The sequence below is a fragment of the Neovison vison genome, chromosome 7 (genome assembly GCF_020171115.1).
Source record: "Neovison vison isolate M4711 chromosome 7, ASM_NN_V1, whole genome shotgun sequence".
NCBI classification, from domain to species: Eukaryota; Metazoa; Chordata; class Mammalia; order Carnivora; family Mustelidae; genus Neogale; species Neogale vison.
In genome coordinates, this window is record NC_058097.1 from 34,873,141 (window position 1) to 34,890,150 (window position 17,010).

The window sequence follows — 17,010 nt, forward strand, 5'->3', positions numbered from 1 at the left end:
TAAGAAAACTCTGTCACTCACTCAGTCCTGTCACAGAGATATAGAAATGGACAGACATTAAGCACAGGGCCTTTCATGGGACCCCACTTACCCCACATATATCCTCTTGCCCACACATACATACTGTATCCTCCTGAAGGCATTTAACACCTTAAACTCAACCACTGTGAAGATGAAAATGCCTGCCTGGAAGACATCCTGTTGACATATCTGACTCATACTTCTTCATTAACAAGTAATCTTTTACCACAAGTAAATCTTAATTAACCAGAAAAGAGAAAAGTCTTGCCCTCAGAAAAAGAAACAAAAACCCATTCAGAATAAAATTTCTTTTAAAATTAATCTTTAAATGTCTCTAGATGTGTCTAAATTAAGAAAAAAAAATCTCTTTACTTGATTGGAAAATCTCATGCTCACGTTACGCTGATTCTGTAGTGGGACATAGCGCTGGACAGGATCAATGTCTTTAGGGCTGATTAATTCATCAGCTGAAAAAAAAAAGAAGAGAAATGACATTGTCAAAAATTCATCTTTACACTATAAACCAACTTGATCTAATAGCAACAGAATACTTCATCCGACAAGAGCACAATATATATCCTCCTCAATGTACACAGAGTATCTTCCATATACTAAGCCATAGAACAATACTCAATAAATTTAAAGAGTTAAAGAGTTAAAATTATACAAAGTATGATTCTGACCACAATAGAATAAAATTAGAAATCAGTCAATAGAAAGAAATTTTAGAAATTCACAAATACATGGAAATTAACACACTCCTAAATAACCAATGGGTCAAAGAAGAAAACAAATGGGAAATTAGAAAATAGTTTCTAATACATGTTCTGATGAGATGATTGAAAATGAAGATACAATATACCAAAACTTGTGGATGTAGCTAAATCAATGCTCAGAGGAAAATCTGAAGCTATAAATGCCTATATTAAACAGAAGAAAAACTTCAAATCAGTAACTTATCTTTACATCTTAAGACAGCAGATGAAAAGAGAAAACTAAATCAAAAGCAAGCAGAAGGAAGGAAATAGTAAAGATTAGAGTGGAAGTTAATGAAATAAAATAGAGAAAAGCAAGAGGGAATATAAGTGAAACTAAAAGTAGATTCTTGAAAAGCTCAGAAGTGGACAAAAGGGTTGCTGGGGGTTGGGGGGAGGGATAGGGTGGCTGGGTTATGGACATTGGGGAGGATAAGTGCTATGGTGAGTGTTATAGATTATGTAAGACTGATAATTCACAGACCTGTACCCCTGAAGCAAATAATACATTATATGTTAATTTTAAACAGATTAATCTTTTTTATTTTTAGTTTTTTTAAAGATACTTTTTTTTTTAATTTATTCGACAGACAGAGATCACAAGTAGGCAGAGAGGCAGGCAGAGAGAGAGAGGGAAGCAGATTCTCTGCTCAGTAAAGAGCTTGATGTGGGGCTTGATCCCAGTACCCTGGGATCATGATCTGAGCAAAAGGCAAAGGCTTTAACCCACTGAGCCACCCAGGGGCCCCTTATGTTAATTTTTAAAAAGTGGACAAAACTTTAGCTAGATTGAACAATAAAAAAAGAAGCCTCAAATTATTAAATCAGGAATGGAAGTTACAAACATTATCACTGACCTTTAGGAGTATATGATAATACCATGAACAAATGTATGCCAATAATTTAGATAACCTAATATAAACTATATTTATTTATTTATTTTTAAAGATTTTAATTATGTATTTGAGAGAGAGCACACAGAGGGAGAGTGAGAGTGACAGGGAGAAGCAGACTCCCCACTGAGCAGAGAGACACAGGGCTCAATTCCAGGACCTTAAGATCATGACCGGAGCCAAAGGCAGATGTTTAACCAACTGAGCCAGGCACCCCGATAAACAGATTTATAACAAGTGACTGAGACCCTGGAAAAACAAACAAAAAAACAAAAGCCCAGAACATGATGGCTTCATTGGGGAATTCTACCAAACAGTTAAAGAAGAAGTAAAATCAATCTTTCACACACTTTTCCAAAACAGTAGGGAAAATACTTTCAAACTCATTCAAGGAGGCCAAAACTACAAAATGAAAACATAAGTAACAAATAAGAGATGAGATAAGAGATGAGATAAATTGAACTTTGTCAAATTATAACCTTGTGGACCTCAAAGGACACAATGAAAAGAGTAAAATAACAGCCCACAGAATGGGAGAAAATATCTACAAATCTTGTATCTTGTAAAGGACTTCTGTCTTGAATATATATAAAAAATCTTGGGACTCAATAAAAAAAGAGAATACAATTTAAAAATGGCCACAGTACCCGAACTGACACTTCCCCCCAAAATACACAAATTACCAGTAAGCTCATGAAAAGATGCTCAATAACATTAAGTCATTTGAGAAATGCGTATCAAAATCACAATGAGATACCACTTCATATTCATTAGGATGCTTATTATCAAAAAGCAGACAAGAACAATGGTTGGAGAGGATGCACAGAAACTGGAATCCTTGGGCGCCTGGGTGGCTCAGTGGGTTAAGCCACTGCCTTCGGCTCAGGTCATGATCTCGGGGTCCTGGGATCGAGTCCCACATTGGGCTGGCTCTCTGCTCAGCAGGGAGCCTGCTTCCCTCTATCTCTTCTCTGCCTGCCTCTCCGTCTGCTTGTGATCTCTCTGTCAAATAAATAAATAAAATCTTTAAAAAAAAAAAAAAAAGAAAGAAACTGGAATCCTCATACATTGTTAGATAGAATGCATTACGGTACAGTTACTTTAGAAAACAGTCTGGAATTACTCAAAATGTTAAACACAGAGTTACCAAATGACTCAGCAATTCTACCCCTAGGTATATACCCAGGAGAAATGAAAACAAATGTCAAGCAATAACTTATACATGAAAGTTCAAAGCAGCATTATTCATAAAAGCAAAATAATAGAAACAATCCCAATGTCCATCACCAGATAAATGGAAAAATCAAATGTGGTGTATACATACAATGCACTGTTTTTTGACCATAGAAAGAATATGATACATCAGTGAACCTTGACAACAGGGTGCAAAGGCCAGGTATTATATGATTCAAGGTATATGAAATGTCCAGAATAGGCAAATCTACAGGGATAGAAAGTAGATTAACAAGTATCCAGTGTTGGGGGAAAGGCTGAAGTGATTAGGGGTGGTTGGGGAGTAACTGGGCATGAGGTTTTTGAAGGGTGATGAAAATATTCTAAAATTGATTGTGGTGATGGTTATTCAACTCTGTGAATAAATTAGAACCACTGCATTTAAACTTTGAATATGTTAAGATATAGCATGTAAATTATGTTCAATAAAGCTGGTCTCAAAATACTGTATTTACATTCTCTCTTTTTTTTTTTTTTTTAACCAATTCATGAAGGGGAGACAAAGTGTTTCCTGATACTAAATTCTGATAGATTTCTGAGACAGCATTTTTCATGGGGTGCTAACCATCATGAAAGCAATGGCTTCAACTGCTGTTATACTGTTGTACTGGAATCCCCTTCCACCTGGTAGCTCCTTGTGGCAACTATGGATAAAATCCAAGGGCGACATAATCAGGACTTTTAAAAGTCTGCTCCACGGAGGAACATCGCTCCAGAGGCTAAACCGGGGTCAGCATAACGTCAGGTCCCGCGGGGTCACAGAAGGACCGGGGGTGTCTGAGTGTCACAGAGCTCACAGGTATTAGAGCGGGGAAGCCAGCTACAGCGACAAAGCTGGGAGTGAGCTCTCAGCTCGGGGTTACCTTGAACCGGTCGCAGGCTGGGTGAGCTTGGAGCACGGCCAGAGGCTACACAGACAAAAGCGACCGGGCACTTTTCTCTAAGTGCGACCAATTGAGCGATTTCCTCTAAGCGCAGGAGGCCAGGGAGACAGGGGCAGTTGGGCGCTTTTCTCTGAGGGTGCACTGAGAAGCGGGACCCCGAGCTCTCGGCTCCTCCGGGCCAGAGACTGGGAGGCCGCCATCTTCATTCCCGTCCTCCAGAACTCTACAGAAAGTGCTCAGGAAACAAAAGCTCCTGTAAGCAAACCCGAGCGGATTACATAGCCTGGTCCCTGCTAAGGGCGGTGCAATTCCACCTGGGGCAAAGACACTTGAGAATCACTACAACACGCCCCTCCCCAAGAAGACCAACAAGAAACCCAGCCAAGACCAACTTCACTCACCAAGGAAAACAGCGGAATTCCAGAGGAGGAGAAAGCAAATCTTATCTACAAAATGACGACACGGAAAAATTCACCATAAAAAAAAGAATAAGAGGCAGTACCAAAGGCTGGGGACCTAATCAATACAGACATTGTTAATACGACAGACCTAGAGTTCAGAATGACGATTCTCAAGGTTCTAGCCAGGCTCGAAAAAGGTATAGAAGATATTAGAGAAACCCTCTCCAAAGAGATAAAAATCCTTTCTGGAGAAATAAAAGAACTAAAATCTAACCAAGTTGAAATAAAAAAAGCTATTAATGAGGTGCAATCAAAAATGGAAGCTATTACTGCTAGGATAAATGAGACAGAAGGAATTAGTGACATAGAAGACCAAATGACAGAGAATAAAGAAGCTGAGCAAAAGAGAGACAAAGAAATACTGGACCACAAGGAGAGAATTCAAGAGATAAGTGACACCATAAGCTGACACAACATTAGAATAATTGGGATTCCAGAAGAAGAAGAAAGAGAGAGGGGAGAAGAAGGTATATTTGAGAGAATTATTGTAGAGAATTTCCCTAATATGGCAAAGGGAACAAACCTCAAAATCCAGGAGATGCTAAGATCGCCCCTCAAAATCAATAAAAATAGGTCCACACCTCATCACCTGATAGTAAAATCTACAAGTCTTAGTGACAAAGAGAAAATCCTGAAATCAGCCCGGGAAAAGAAGTCTGCAACATACAAGGGTAAAAACATTAGACTGGCAGCAGACCTATCCACAGAGACCTGGCAGGCCAGAAAGAACTGGCATGATATATTCAGAGCACTAAACGAGAAAAACATGCAGCCAAGAATACTATATCCAGCTAGGCTATCACTGAAAATAGAAGAGGAGATAAAAAGCTTCCAGGACAAACAAAAACTGAAAGAATTTGCAAACACCAAACCAGCTCTATAAGAAATATTGAAAGGGGTCCTCTTAGCAAAGAGAGACCTTAAAAGTAGTAGATCAGAAAGAAACAGAGACAATATACAGTAACAGTCACCTTACAGGCAATACAATGGCACTAAATTCATATCTCTCAATAGTTGCCCTGAATGTTAATGGGCTAACTGCCCCAATCAAAAGACACAGGGTATCAGAATGGATAAAAAAACAAAACCCATCTATATCCTGCCTACAAGGACTCATTTTAGACCTGAAGACACCTCCAAAATTAAAGTGAGGGGGTAGAAAACAATGTACCATGCTAATGGACATCAGAAGAAAGCAGGAGTGGCAATCCTTATATCAGATTAATTAGATTTTAAGCCAAAGACTATAATAAGAGATGAGGAAGGACAGTATAACATACTCAAAGGGTCTCTCCAACAAAAAGACCTAACAATTTTAAATATCTATGCCCCTAACATGGGAGCAGCCAACTATATAAACCAATTAATAACAAAATCAAAGAAATACATTGACAATAATACAATACTAGTAGGGGACTTTAACACTCCCCTCACTGAAATGGACAGATCATCTAAGCAAAACATCAACAAGGAAATAAAGGCCTTAAATGACACACTGGACCAGATGGATATCACAGATATATTCAGAACATTCCACCCCAAAGCAACAGAATATACATTCTTCTCTAGTGCACATGGAACATTCTCCAGAATAGATCACATCCTGGGTCATAAATCAGGTCTCAACCGGTATCAAAAGACTGGGATCATTCCCTGCATATTTTCAGACCACAATGCTCTGAAACTAGAACTCAATCACAAGAGGAAATTTGGAAAGAACCCAAATACATGGAGACTAAACAGCATCCTTCTAAAGAATGAATGGGTCAACTGGGAAATTAAAGAACTGAAAAAATTCATGGAAACAAATAATAATGAAAACACAGCGATTCAAAATCTGTGGGACACAACAAAGGCAGTCCTGAGAGGAAAATAAATAGCGATACAAGCCTTTCTCAAGAAACAAGAAAGGTCTCAGGTACACAACCTAACCCTACACCTAAAGGAGCTGGAGAAAGAACAAGAAAGAAACCCTAAGCCCAGCAGGAGAAGAGAAATCATAAAGATCAGAGCAGAAATCAATGAAATAGAAACCAAAAAAACAATAGAACAAATCAACCAAACTAGGAGCTGGTTCTTTGAAAGAATTAATAAAATTGATAAACCCTTGGCCAGACTTATCAAAAAGAAAAGAGAAAGGACCCAAATAAACAAAATCATGAATGAAAGAGGAGAGATCACAACTAACACCAAAGAAATACAAACTATTATAAGAACATACTATGAGCAACTCTACGCCAACAAATTTGACAATCTGGAAGAAATGGATGCATTCCTAGAAACATATAAACTACCAAAATTGAACCAGGAAGAAATAGAAAGCCTGAACAGACCCATAACCAGTAAGGAGATTGAAACAGTCATTAAAAATCTCCAAACAAACAAAAGCCCAGGGCCAGATGGCTTCCCGGGGGAATTCTACCAAACATTTAAAGAAGAACAAATTCCTATTCTCCTGAAACTGTTCCAAAAAATAGAAATGGAAGGAAAACTCCCAAACTCATTTTATGAGGCCAGCATCACCTTGATCCCAAAACCAGACAAGGATCCCATCCAAAAAGAGAGCTATAGACCAATATCCTTGATGAACACAGATGCAAAAATTCTCACCAAAATACTAGCCAATAGGATTCAACAGTACATTAAAAGGATTATTCACCACGACCAAGTGGGATTTATTCCAGGGCTGCAAGGTTGGTTCAACATCCGCAAATCAGTCAATGTGATACAACACATCAATAAAAGAAAGAACAAGAACCATATGATACTCTCAATAGATGCTGAAAAAGCATTTGACAAAGTACAGCATCCCTTCCTGATCAAAACCCTTCAAAGTGTAGGGATAGAGGGCACATACCTCAATATCATCAAAGCCATCTATGAAAAACCCACTGCAAATATCATTCTCAATGGAGAAAAACTGAAAGCTTTTCCACTAAGGTCAGGAACACGGCAGGGATGTCCATTATCACCACTGCTATTCAACATAGTACTAGAAGTCCTAGCCTCAGCAATCAGACAACAAAAGGAAATTAAAGGCATCCAAATCGGCAAAGAAGAAGTCAAATTATCACTCTTCGCAGATGATATGATACTCTATGTGGAAAACCCAAAAGACTCCACTCCAAAACTGCTAGAACTTGTACAGGAATTCAGTAAAGTGTCAGGATATAAAATCAATGCACAGAAATCAGTTGCATTTCTCTACACCAACAGCAAGACAGAAGAAAGAGAAATTAAGGAGTCAGTCCCATTTACAATTGCACCCAAAACCATAAGATACCTAGGAATAAACCTAACCAAAGAGGCACAGAATCTATACTCAGAAAACTATAAAGTACTCATGAAAGAAATTGAGGAAGACACAAAGAAATGGAAAAATGTTCCATGCTCCTGGATTGGAAGAATAAATATTGTGAAAATGTCTATGCTACCTAAAGCAATCTACACATTTAATGCAATTCCTATCAAAGTACCATCCATCTTTTTCAAGAAATGGAACAAATAATCCTAAAATTTATATGGAACCAGAAAAGACCTCGAATAGCCAAAGGAATATTGAAAAAGAAAGCCAAAGTTGGTGGCATCACCATTCCGAACTTCAAGCTCTATTACAAAGCCGTCATCATCAAGACAGCATGGTATTGGCACAAAAACAGACACATAGATCAATGGAACAGAATAGAGAGCCCAGAAATAGACCCTCAACTCTATGGTCAACTAATCTTCGACAAAGCAGGAAAGAATGTCCAATGGAAAAAAGACAGCCTCTTCAATAAATGGTGTTGGGAAAGTTGGACAACCACATGCAGAAAAATGAAATTGGACCATTTCCTTACACCACACACGAAAATAGACTCAAAATGGATGAAGGACCTCAATGTGAGAAAGGAATCCATCAAAATCCTTGAGGAGAACACAGGCAGCAACCTCTTCGACCTCAGCCACAGCAACATCTTCCTAGGAACATCGCCAAAGGCAAGGGAAGCAAGGGCAAAAATGAACTTTTGGGATTTCATCAAAATCAAAAGCTTTTGCACAGCAAAGGAAACAGTTAACAAAACCAAAAGACAACTGACAGAATGGGAGAAGATATTTGCAAACGACATATCAGATAAAGGACTAGTGTCCAAAATCTATAAAGAACTTAGCAAACTCAACACCCAAAGAACAAATAATCCAATCAAGAAATGGGCAGAGGACATGAACAGACGTTTCTGAAAAGAAGACATCCAGATGGCCAACAGACACATGAAAACGTGCTCCATATCACTCGGCATTAGGGAAATACAAATCAAAACCACAATGAGATATCACCTCACACCAGTCAGAATGACTAAAATCAACAAGTCAGGAAATGACAGATGCTGGAGAGGATGCGGAGAAAGGGGAACCCTCCTACACTGTTGGTGGGAATGCAAGCTGGTGCAACCCCTCTGGAAAACAGCATGGAGGTTCCTCAAAATGTTGAAAATAGAACTGCCCTATGACCCAGCAATTGCACTACTGGGTATTTACCCTAAAGATACAAACGTAGTGATCCAAAGGGGCACGTGCACCCGAATGTTTATAGCAGCAATGTCCACAATAGCCAAACTATGGAAAGAACCTAGATGTCCATCAACAGATGAATGGATAAAGAAGATGTGGTATATATACACAATGGAATACTATGCAGCCATCAAAAGAAATGAAATCTTGCCATTTGCGACAACATGGATGGAACTAGAGCGTATCATGCTTAGCGAAATAAGTCAAGCGGAGAAAGACAACTATCATATGATCTCCCTGATATGAGGAAGTGGTGATGCTACATGGGGGCTTAAGTGGGTAGGAGAAAAATCAATGAAACAAGATGGGATTGGGAGGGAGACAAACCATAAATGACTCTTTATCTCACAAAACAAACTGAGGGTTGCTGAGGGGAGGGGGGTTGGGAGAAGGGGGGTGGAGTCATGGACATTGGGGAGGGTAGGTGCTTTGGTGAGTGCTGTGAAGTGTATAAACCTGGCGATTCACAGACCTGTATCCCTGGGGATAAAAATATATGTTTATAAAAAATTTAAAAATTTAATAAAAAAAAAAATCTAATTTCTTCCAAAGTGAATCAGCACAATTTTTGCTGCACTTATGCTATGAAAAGTCTTCATTTCATATTTGATCTTCAGTTCTTTACTGATTACATAAAAATGACACCATGCTGAATGTCATATAAATTTACCTGTGTATAATATTTAGTAAAAAATCAACCAACCAAGCAAACAAACAAAAACCAACAACCTAATTTTCCATAGTTTTTTAGGTACTTCTTTAAGTCAGTGAATAATTCTGAAAAACAGAGCAGAAAGTCAACCACAGAAACGCTTGTAAATTTCCTTGCAGCTGGGGTAATGTTTCTCATTATACAGGTATTTCTATTCTAGGGTTAACTTCAGGGCATGAATGCAATGTTATCCAAAAGACAGAATCACAAAAGGTGTTTTCAGTAACTCTTGAAAGATGTTTTTAGTAATAATAAAAGTGATATTAATGATAGCATGACAAGAGAAAGGAGGAACAGTGCAGGCGCTGTTGCGTCTGTCACAGGAACCACAGAAACACTCACCAGGTGCTCACTCTGTTCCTAGCCTCATTTGAGCAGTTCATTTATACTAATTCATTAATCCTCACCACAATCTTGTCATTTTACAGATGACAAAATGGAGGCACGGAGGGGCTCAGAAACTTGCACGCAGAAAGTAAATGACAGAGCTTAGATTCAAACACAGTCTCTCTCTCGAGTTTGTACTCATAGCCTAGACTAATTTTACCCTTTAAGAACACTGACACTGTATATAACACAGATGGAAAATATACCAATAGGAGAAAACATTCAACAAGTAACTTAGACCTTGATATGTTATATTTTTCCTATTCAAATCACAGAATATTCTTCTACCTCTGAAAAAAAATACACTTTTGTAAAATTTAAACCAAATCAATGTAGGCTTAATTATGGCAAATACCGCCATATAATTTCTATTTATTAATATCAGTTGAGCTCATGATGCAGGGTTGATTAGTACAATGATATTCTAAATAGCACCAAATTATTTCCCTATTTCATTTGTCTGATCATTGGATGTGAAAAAATTTCCACTATCAACAAGCATTTTACATAATTAATGTTTCACTGTCTTTCCACAGAAATAAAATTCTATCTTTATTATTATGTTATTTATAAATGACAGAAAAATTAGTAAATCTTAAATCCTTGGAAAGCATAAATGCTAATCTGTAAAATTGATAAGGATCAGTTAACCAAGTCTCTTGAAAAAGCTTATTTCTTTGTATTTCCTTCTCATTTCTCTATTTGTGCTGCATCTATATATCCAGCTTGACATCTGAACTTCCACCATGTGCTCATCTGTAACCCCACAGGCTGTATGCTTCTCATTCATGGCTATTCCCCACTTTCTAGCATAGCATCTTCCATATAGTAGGTGCCCAAGAGACTTATTAAACAAAATAATAAACTGCTGGATTAACAAATTTGGAAACATCAATTGCTATAATCATTGCTTTAATTTTCATAATGGTAAAAGTGACTAATACCTTAAAAAGATCATATTATAAACGTATTTTTTTGAACTGCATTGATTTTTGACATTCAGGAGGCAAAACAGAATTCCTCACTGTGCCAGTTCCATGGTACTTGCTTTCTGGTGAAAAGTGAAAGCCTGAAGGAATGTGTGCCCAACCAACTACAGAATATTTAAAATGAAAATAACGGAACAAGGATATAAGACCAACGGCTTTCTACCTTTCATAGTATGGTAACAAACTTCAGAGATAAGCATTTCTATAAATAGGGACAGCTGTCTTTAAATCTTTAGACAACAGATTAGGTTCATTAATACTTGCATTTTTTGTGTGTAGATAATTTATGAAAAACACACCAGGTTTACTTCAATCATTATTGAGGGTAAAGAGAAAATATCAAGAAGAATTTTTGTTTCTTTAATAAAATGACAATCCAAAGGAAATTTAACAGAGCAAGTAATTTTTTATCATGACACCAAAATTATATAGAACACACTAAAATAGGCTCAGCAGATAATTTATAGGGTAAAATCATGTGCTTCTAAGCCTAACTGATTCTCAGCTGTAGTGCCACCTATTAGTAACACATGTATTAAGAAATAAGCTACAGAGAAAAAGAAAATGTAGATTCTCAACCTCAGATACCATACCAAAAAAATTCAAATTTATAAATGCTTTTAACTCAATTGACTAACAGGGATGGATTTCTTAGAATTAAATGTTAAATTCCATGGCCAGAATTAAATTGAAAAATAATGATAGATCTAATTATATAAAGATTTTAAATCTTGTTCATCAAAAAGCAATGCAAAAAAAAAAATTCATAGGCAAACAAACTAGGAAAATACCAAAGAGGTCAATACACCTAATACATAAAACATTCATGCAGACTGATAAGAAAACCCATAAAAATCAAAATTAAATGGGCAAAGAAAACTAGACAATTCATAGAGGACAAAAAATGACTAAGACATAGTTTTATAAAAATAAGCATGTAAATGAAAACAGGATACAAATTAATACCTTTTATTATTAGCAAGGTTTTTATTTTTAATGAGCATATTTATTGACAGAAAGGTTAGAGGTGATACAATCACCCTGCAGATTCCTGAATAAATCAGCAAATCAGTCACGGGCTATGTAACCTTGGATGAGTTGCTAAACTCTTTTGAGCCTCAGTTATGACTCATATGAAGCTAGGAGGATTACCTAGGTTAAAACTTACAAAGGACGGAGCACAGAATCGGATACATTTTGAGGCAGGTATTATTAGTATTTCTGGGAAACAGTCTGATGTATGCAGTCTTCTCAGACTCTAGGCATTACGGCTTTTATATTCAATTTTACTAATATATTTAAGGGTGGGATCATAAATTTTTATACAAGTTTCCTAGCCTTAGTAGCAATTTAACTAAAAATTTTAGTTTTAAGAAAGCCAGAAATTTATATAATAAGCTAAAGGAAGAAAATCTTCTTAGGTGAAGCTTTTAGAGTCATACTGTATTACATGTGCTTGCAAGATGTTTATAATGCCTACTGCCCAGAAATCCCACTTCAGGGCACTAGCAATCACACAGATACCATGAAAAAGATAACAAACAAAAGTGCTTAGAAATCAATGTCTTTCTGCTTGAAGTTTCCTGAAGTGTAACAGCTGGGAAATCTCTTAGCAACTACAATGTAGAAATGTATCTGTATACTCTTATCTGTTCATTTTATCTTTAACTGATCAGTACCAAAACCTTGTGCTATACTGAGTAAGGAGTCAACTGCTTTTGAAGTCAAGAGACCAATGAAAATCAAGACCAGGGTGCCAAAGGTGGCTCAGTCGTTAAGCAGCTGCCTTTTGCTCAGGTCATGATCCCAGGATCCTGGGATGGAGCCCCACATTGGGCTCCCTGCTCAGCTGGAAGCCTGCTTCTCCCTCTCCCACTCCCCCTGCTTGTGTTCCCTACCTTGCTGTATCTCTCTCTGTCAAATAAATAAATAAAAATAAAAATAAAAAAAAAAAGAAAGAAAATCAAGACCAGTTTCTTTTGTCCTCGTGCACACTAGGGGGCACTTTATCACTAAATTTAACTTTAAAAAGCATTAGGTTTCCAGGCTTAATCAGTAGTTTTTATATCTGACGTCAATTGGGCAAAAAATACCATGAATGAAATCAAATGCAAATGAATTTACCTTAGCTACAAAGATTAGAATTAGGAAGTAGTATATATTTCCTAGGTTGTCATTTTCTTGCTGTAGGGCTACTGGATATCAGTGACTAGCATATAGTAGGCCTGTATGCATATAGCATATAGCAGCTAAATCATGGAGAAGACAAAAGATTAAGTAGCAACTAGGGAAGCATTTTATTCTTGTGATGCTTTGTGACTATGGGGGTACATACAAGGAGGGCCCATGAGCATCCTAAGTTGTCTGGTTAATAAGAAGTATGAAATACATTTTAACAAATACTATCTCTTAAATGTTGACTGAGAGAGGGAGGGCAGAAGGAAGTACAGGAAACAGAGCCATTTAAGTATGTATCTGTGCCACAGTAAATGTTTTATGTATATTTCTTCATCAGTTAATCCATCCATCAGTTAAAAAAAAAACTGATGATACAGAAGTTAAGAAAATTCTTCAAGTCATGTAAGTGATAAGTGCAGAAACTTCACTGAAATCCTGAACTGTCCAGTTTCTTAAGTTCGTGACTCTAAAACTCTTAATCTTTCCATCACAGTCCAAGAAAAACATGAAAAGAAAAATAGGAAGAGAAACAGGCAGAGAAGGAGGTGAAGGAAAAAGATGATTATATAAGAGAAATAATCTATATCAAATGGTTGGTTACAAGTGTGCTGGGTGTCAATAATCATTTAAAACATAATTTCTACTGGAAAATAAATTGGATTCCAAATAATGACTTACCAAAGAACACTAGACACCCAAAAAGTTAAGTTGGGAACTTTATAAGTATATAACATCTAGCATACTTTAATATACCCCTATATCTTATCACTTTAGACATCTCTTATTAACACTCCTAGGAAATTCAATAACACCTCCCTCAAAAAGGAAAAAAATCCTTTGTGAAATTCAAGAGAATTTTCATTCACCTGAATATTCTGGGAGTTTGTGTGTTGGAAAGAAAGTTGTAGTTAATTAAAATATCTCAATATTTTAGGGCATATGGTTGGCACAGCTGGTCTAGCTTCTAACTCTTGGTTTAGGCTTGGGTCATGATTTCATGGATCATGAGATCAAGCCCCACATTGGGCTCTGTGCTCAGTGGGGAGTCTGCTTGAAGATACTCTCCCTCTCCCACTCCCTTCACTCATGCATTTTCTGTCTCTAAAACAAATTAAATCTTTTAAAAAATTGCTCAATATTTTCAAATTTAATCAGAGAACATGCCTCATTTTAACTCTTGATATTTATTGTTTTCAAAGTATCCATCCTAAAAACATTCTTCTATCTACCTATCTTAAGTTATACAGTGTATAATGCTCTAATCTTTAATGATTTGGCATCTTATAATGGTGCCTAAATGAAGGTCATGTTCATGAATATCTGATGTACAGGATATAAGGGCAGTTAACTAAAAATATATTGAAAAGAAAAGCTAAAGTCTAGAAGTCAGATTTTTTTTAAGCTAAACTCAATATGCTATTTCCAGACCTAAGACCAGGAAACATGGTCTCTTAGTTTCTCTTTTTAAAAACACTGAATAAGAAATATATTAAAGTTAAGTAATGACTTTGGGGAAGTTTTAGAGTTAGTTATCATTAACCTTATGTTACATTTCTCTTGTATTCTTAACTTCAAAAAAAAATCCAATCCAAAGATCATGGCTTTTCAAGTGACTTTTATGTGATAAATACTTTTGAAGCTATTTTTGCAAAACACTTAAAAAGGTACACCCCAAAGATACAAATGTAGTGATCTGAAAGGGCATTTGCACCCCAATGTTTATAGTAGCAATATCTAAAATAGCCAAACTATGGAAAGAGCCCAAATCTCCATCAACAGATGAATGGATAAACAAGGTGTGGCATATGTGTGTGTGTGTGTGTGTGAGTGCACGCGTGCGCACACGCGTGCGTGTGTGTATACACACACACATACACATATATATGGAATATTATGCAGCCACCAAAATAAATGAAATCTTGCCACTTGTAATGACGTGGATGGAACTAGAGGGTATTACGCAAAGTGAAATAAGTCAATCACAGAAACACAATTATCATATGATCTCACTGATATGTGGAATTTAAGAAACAAAACAAAAGATCACAGGGGAAGAGAGGAAAAAATAGAACAAGACTAAACCAGAGAGGGAGACAAACTATAAGAGACTCTTAATCACAGGAAACAAACTGAGCGTTGGAGGAAGGATATTAAGGTGATGGACATTAAGGAGGGCATGTAATATAATGAACAGTGGGTATTATATAAGACTGATGAATCATGGGCCTGTACCTCTGAAACCAATAATATATGCTAATTAACTAAATTTAAATTTAAAAATATGGGCAAAAAAGATACACTGTGTTCCAGAGACTGATCATCTCTTCTATGGTAGGTTTCTAAACTTCCAAATTTAAATAATGATTAAAGGTATAGCTAATGATCATTTTATTCTAAGACAAGTCAAATATTATATTTTTTTAAAGATTTTTTTATTTATTTGACAGAGAGATCACAAGTAGGCAGAAAGGCAGGCAGAGAGAGAAAGGGAAGCAGGCTCCCTGCTGAGCAGAGAGCCCAATGCGGGGCTTGATTCCAAGACCCTGAGATCATGACCTGAGCCGAAGGCAGAGGCTTTAACCCACTGAGCCACCCAGGTGCCCCTCAAATGTTATATCTTAAAATATGTCTAATCTGGTTTAAAATAAGCATGTTTATCATGGAACACTACATCAAAAACTAACATGTAATAAAAAAAAGTTATATAAAAAAAAAAGAACAAGGGATAGACAGCAAATACTAACAATCATCATGTTTTGCCTGAAGATCAGATGTAAACTTGATTTTATTTTTAATCATCTCTAATATTTTCTATAATGTAATACTGTAAGAAAACATTAGAATATAGTATTCCAGTAATAGCAATTCTATGTCAAATATAAATAAACAAATAAATAAAATTAATATTTATAACTTTTGACTTATTTTATAGCAACTACTGATTTTCTTAAAATCTGAATTTTCTAAAGAAAGAAGTACTGTAATAATTATTTTCTAAGAATACACTAGGTAGTTCAGGTCTTAGGCCAGGAAACAGCATATTGAGTCTTTTTGCTCTAACAATGGGATGAAAGTCACATAGTTTTGTTGCATAATTATTCATTAGGGTATATATATATATTTATATATATATATATATATATATATATATGCAAAATATTCTTACTAGATTTCACTGGATGCAAACTGGCCTGAATTAATAAAAGTCATATATCATAGAATAATTTCAAAAATTTACTATTCTATTATTTTCAGTTAATTCCAATTAAATGGACCCACAAAATACTGTCAAGCAAATATCCAATCATGCCCCTTTAATGAATAAATAAGACTTTGTTAATAAATATGGCATCTGGAATCTCAATAACATCCATAGAAGTTTAATGTTCTTGGGGGCAAGTATATAAGAGTTAAGAGTAACTAAATGATTCAGTCTTCTGAGATCTTATTCATCTTAACCAGTGAGTTTGTTAACCAGATGACACACAGCTAGGTCAGAGTGCTAATGAATATGTAGCATCTCTTTTTTCAGCAGCAGAGAAAGTATGTGGTTTCATAGTTTGCAACACAGCTTCTGTATGTTCTCAACTGCTTTTTTAGGAGCTCAGCAGGGAAAAGAGAAATAGACTCTTTCTTTGAAGTTTTTCTTCTTTTTGGTCATGAAACAGAGATGAGAAGGTCTGGCCTGGACTATTTCTGTTCACACTCATCTTAACATAAGGAAATGCTATCTACAATAAAAATCTGTCTACATTCAATACATTTATTTTAGAGTAAGGAAGGTACAATGCTTTTTTCTGACTGATACTATTTTCAATTTCTTCCTTTTTAAAAACCCAAGTTGCTTATGTATAGTACAGTCAATTCTGCATTCCCAATTCATTAGCCTCCTCAATTTTATCCATAGACTTTGCTCAAATAGCACTCTTCCTAGCACTTAATCACA

At 36.1% G+C, this 17,010-nt stretch overlaps 1 protein-coding gene across 2 annotated transcripts in view; it reads right to left on the reverse strand.

The window, feature by feature from the left end:
- PHKB (phosphorylase kinase regulatory subunit beta) overlaps positions 1-17,010 on the reverse strand; it is a 234,784-nt gene that overhangs the window by 85,302 nt on the left and 132,472 nt on the right. For both annotated transcript variants that reach the window (XM_044256209.1, XM_044256210.1), the window contains one exon: positions 394-488. In XM_044256209.1, the coding sequence (XP_044112144.1) occupies positions 394-488 (95 nt within the window). The remainder of the gene's footprint in view (positions 1-393; positions 489-17,010) is intronic.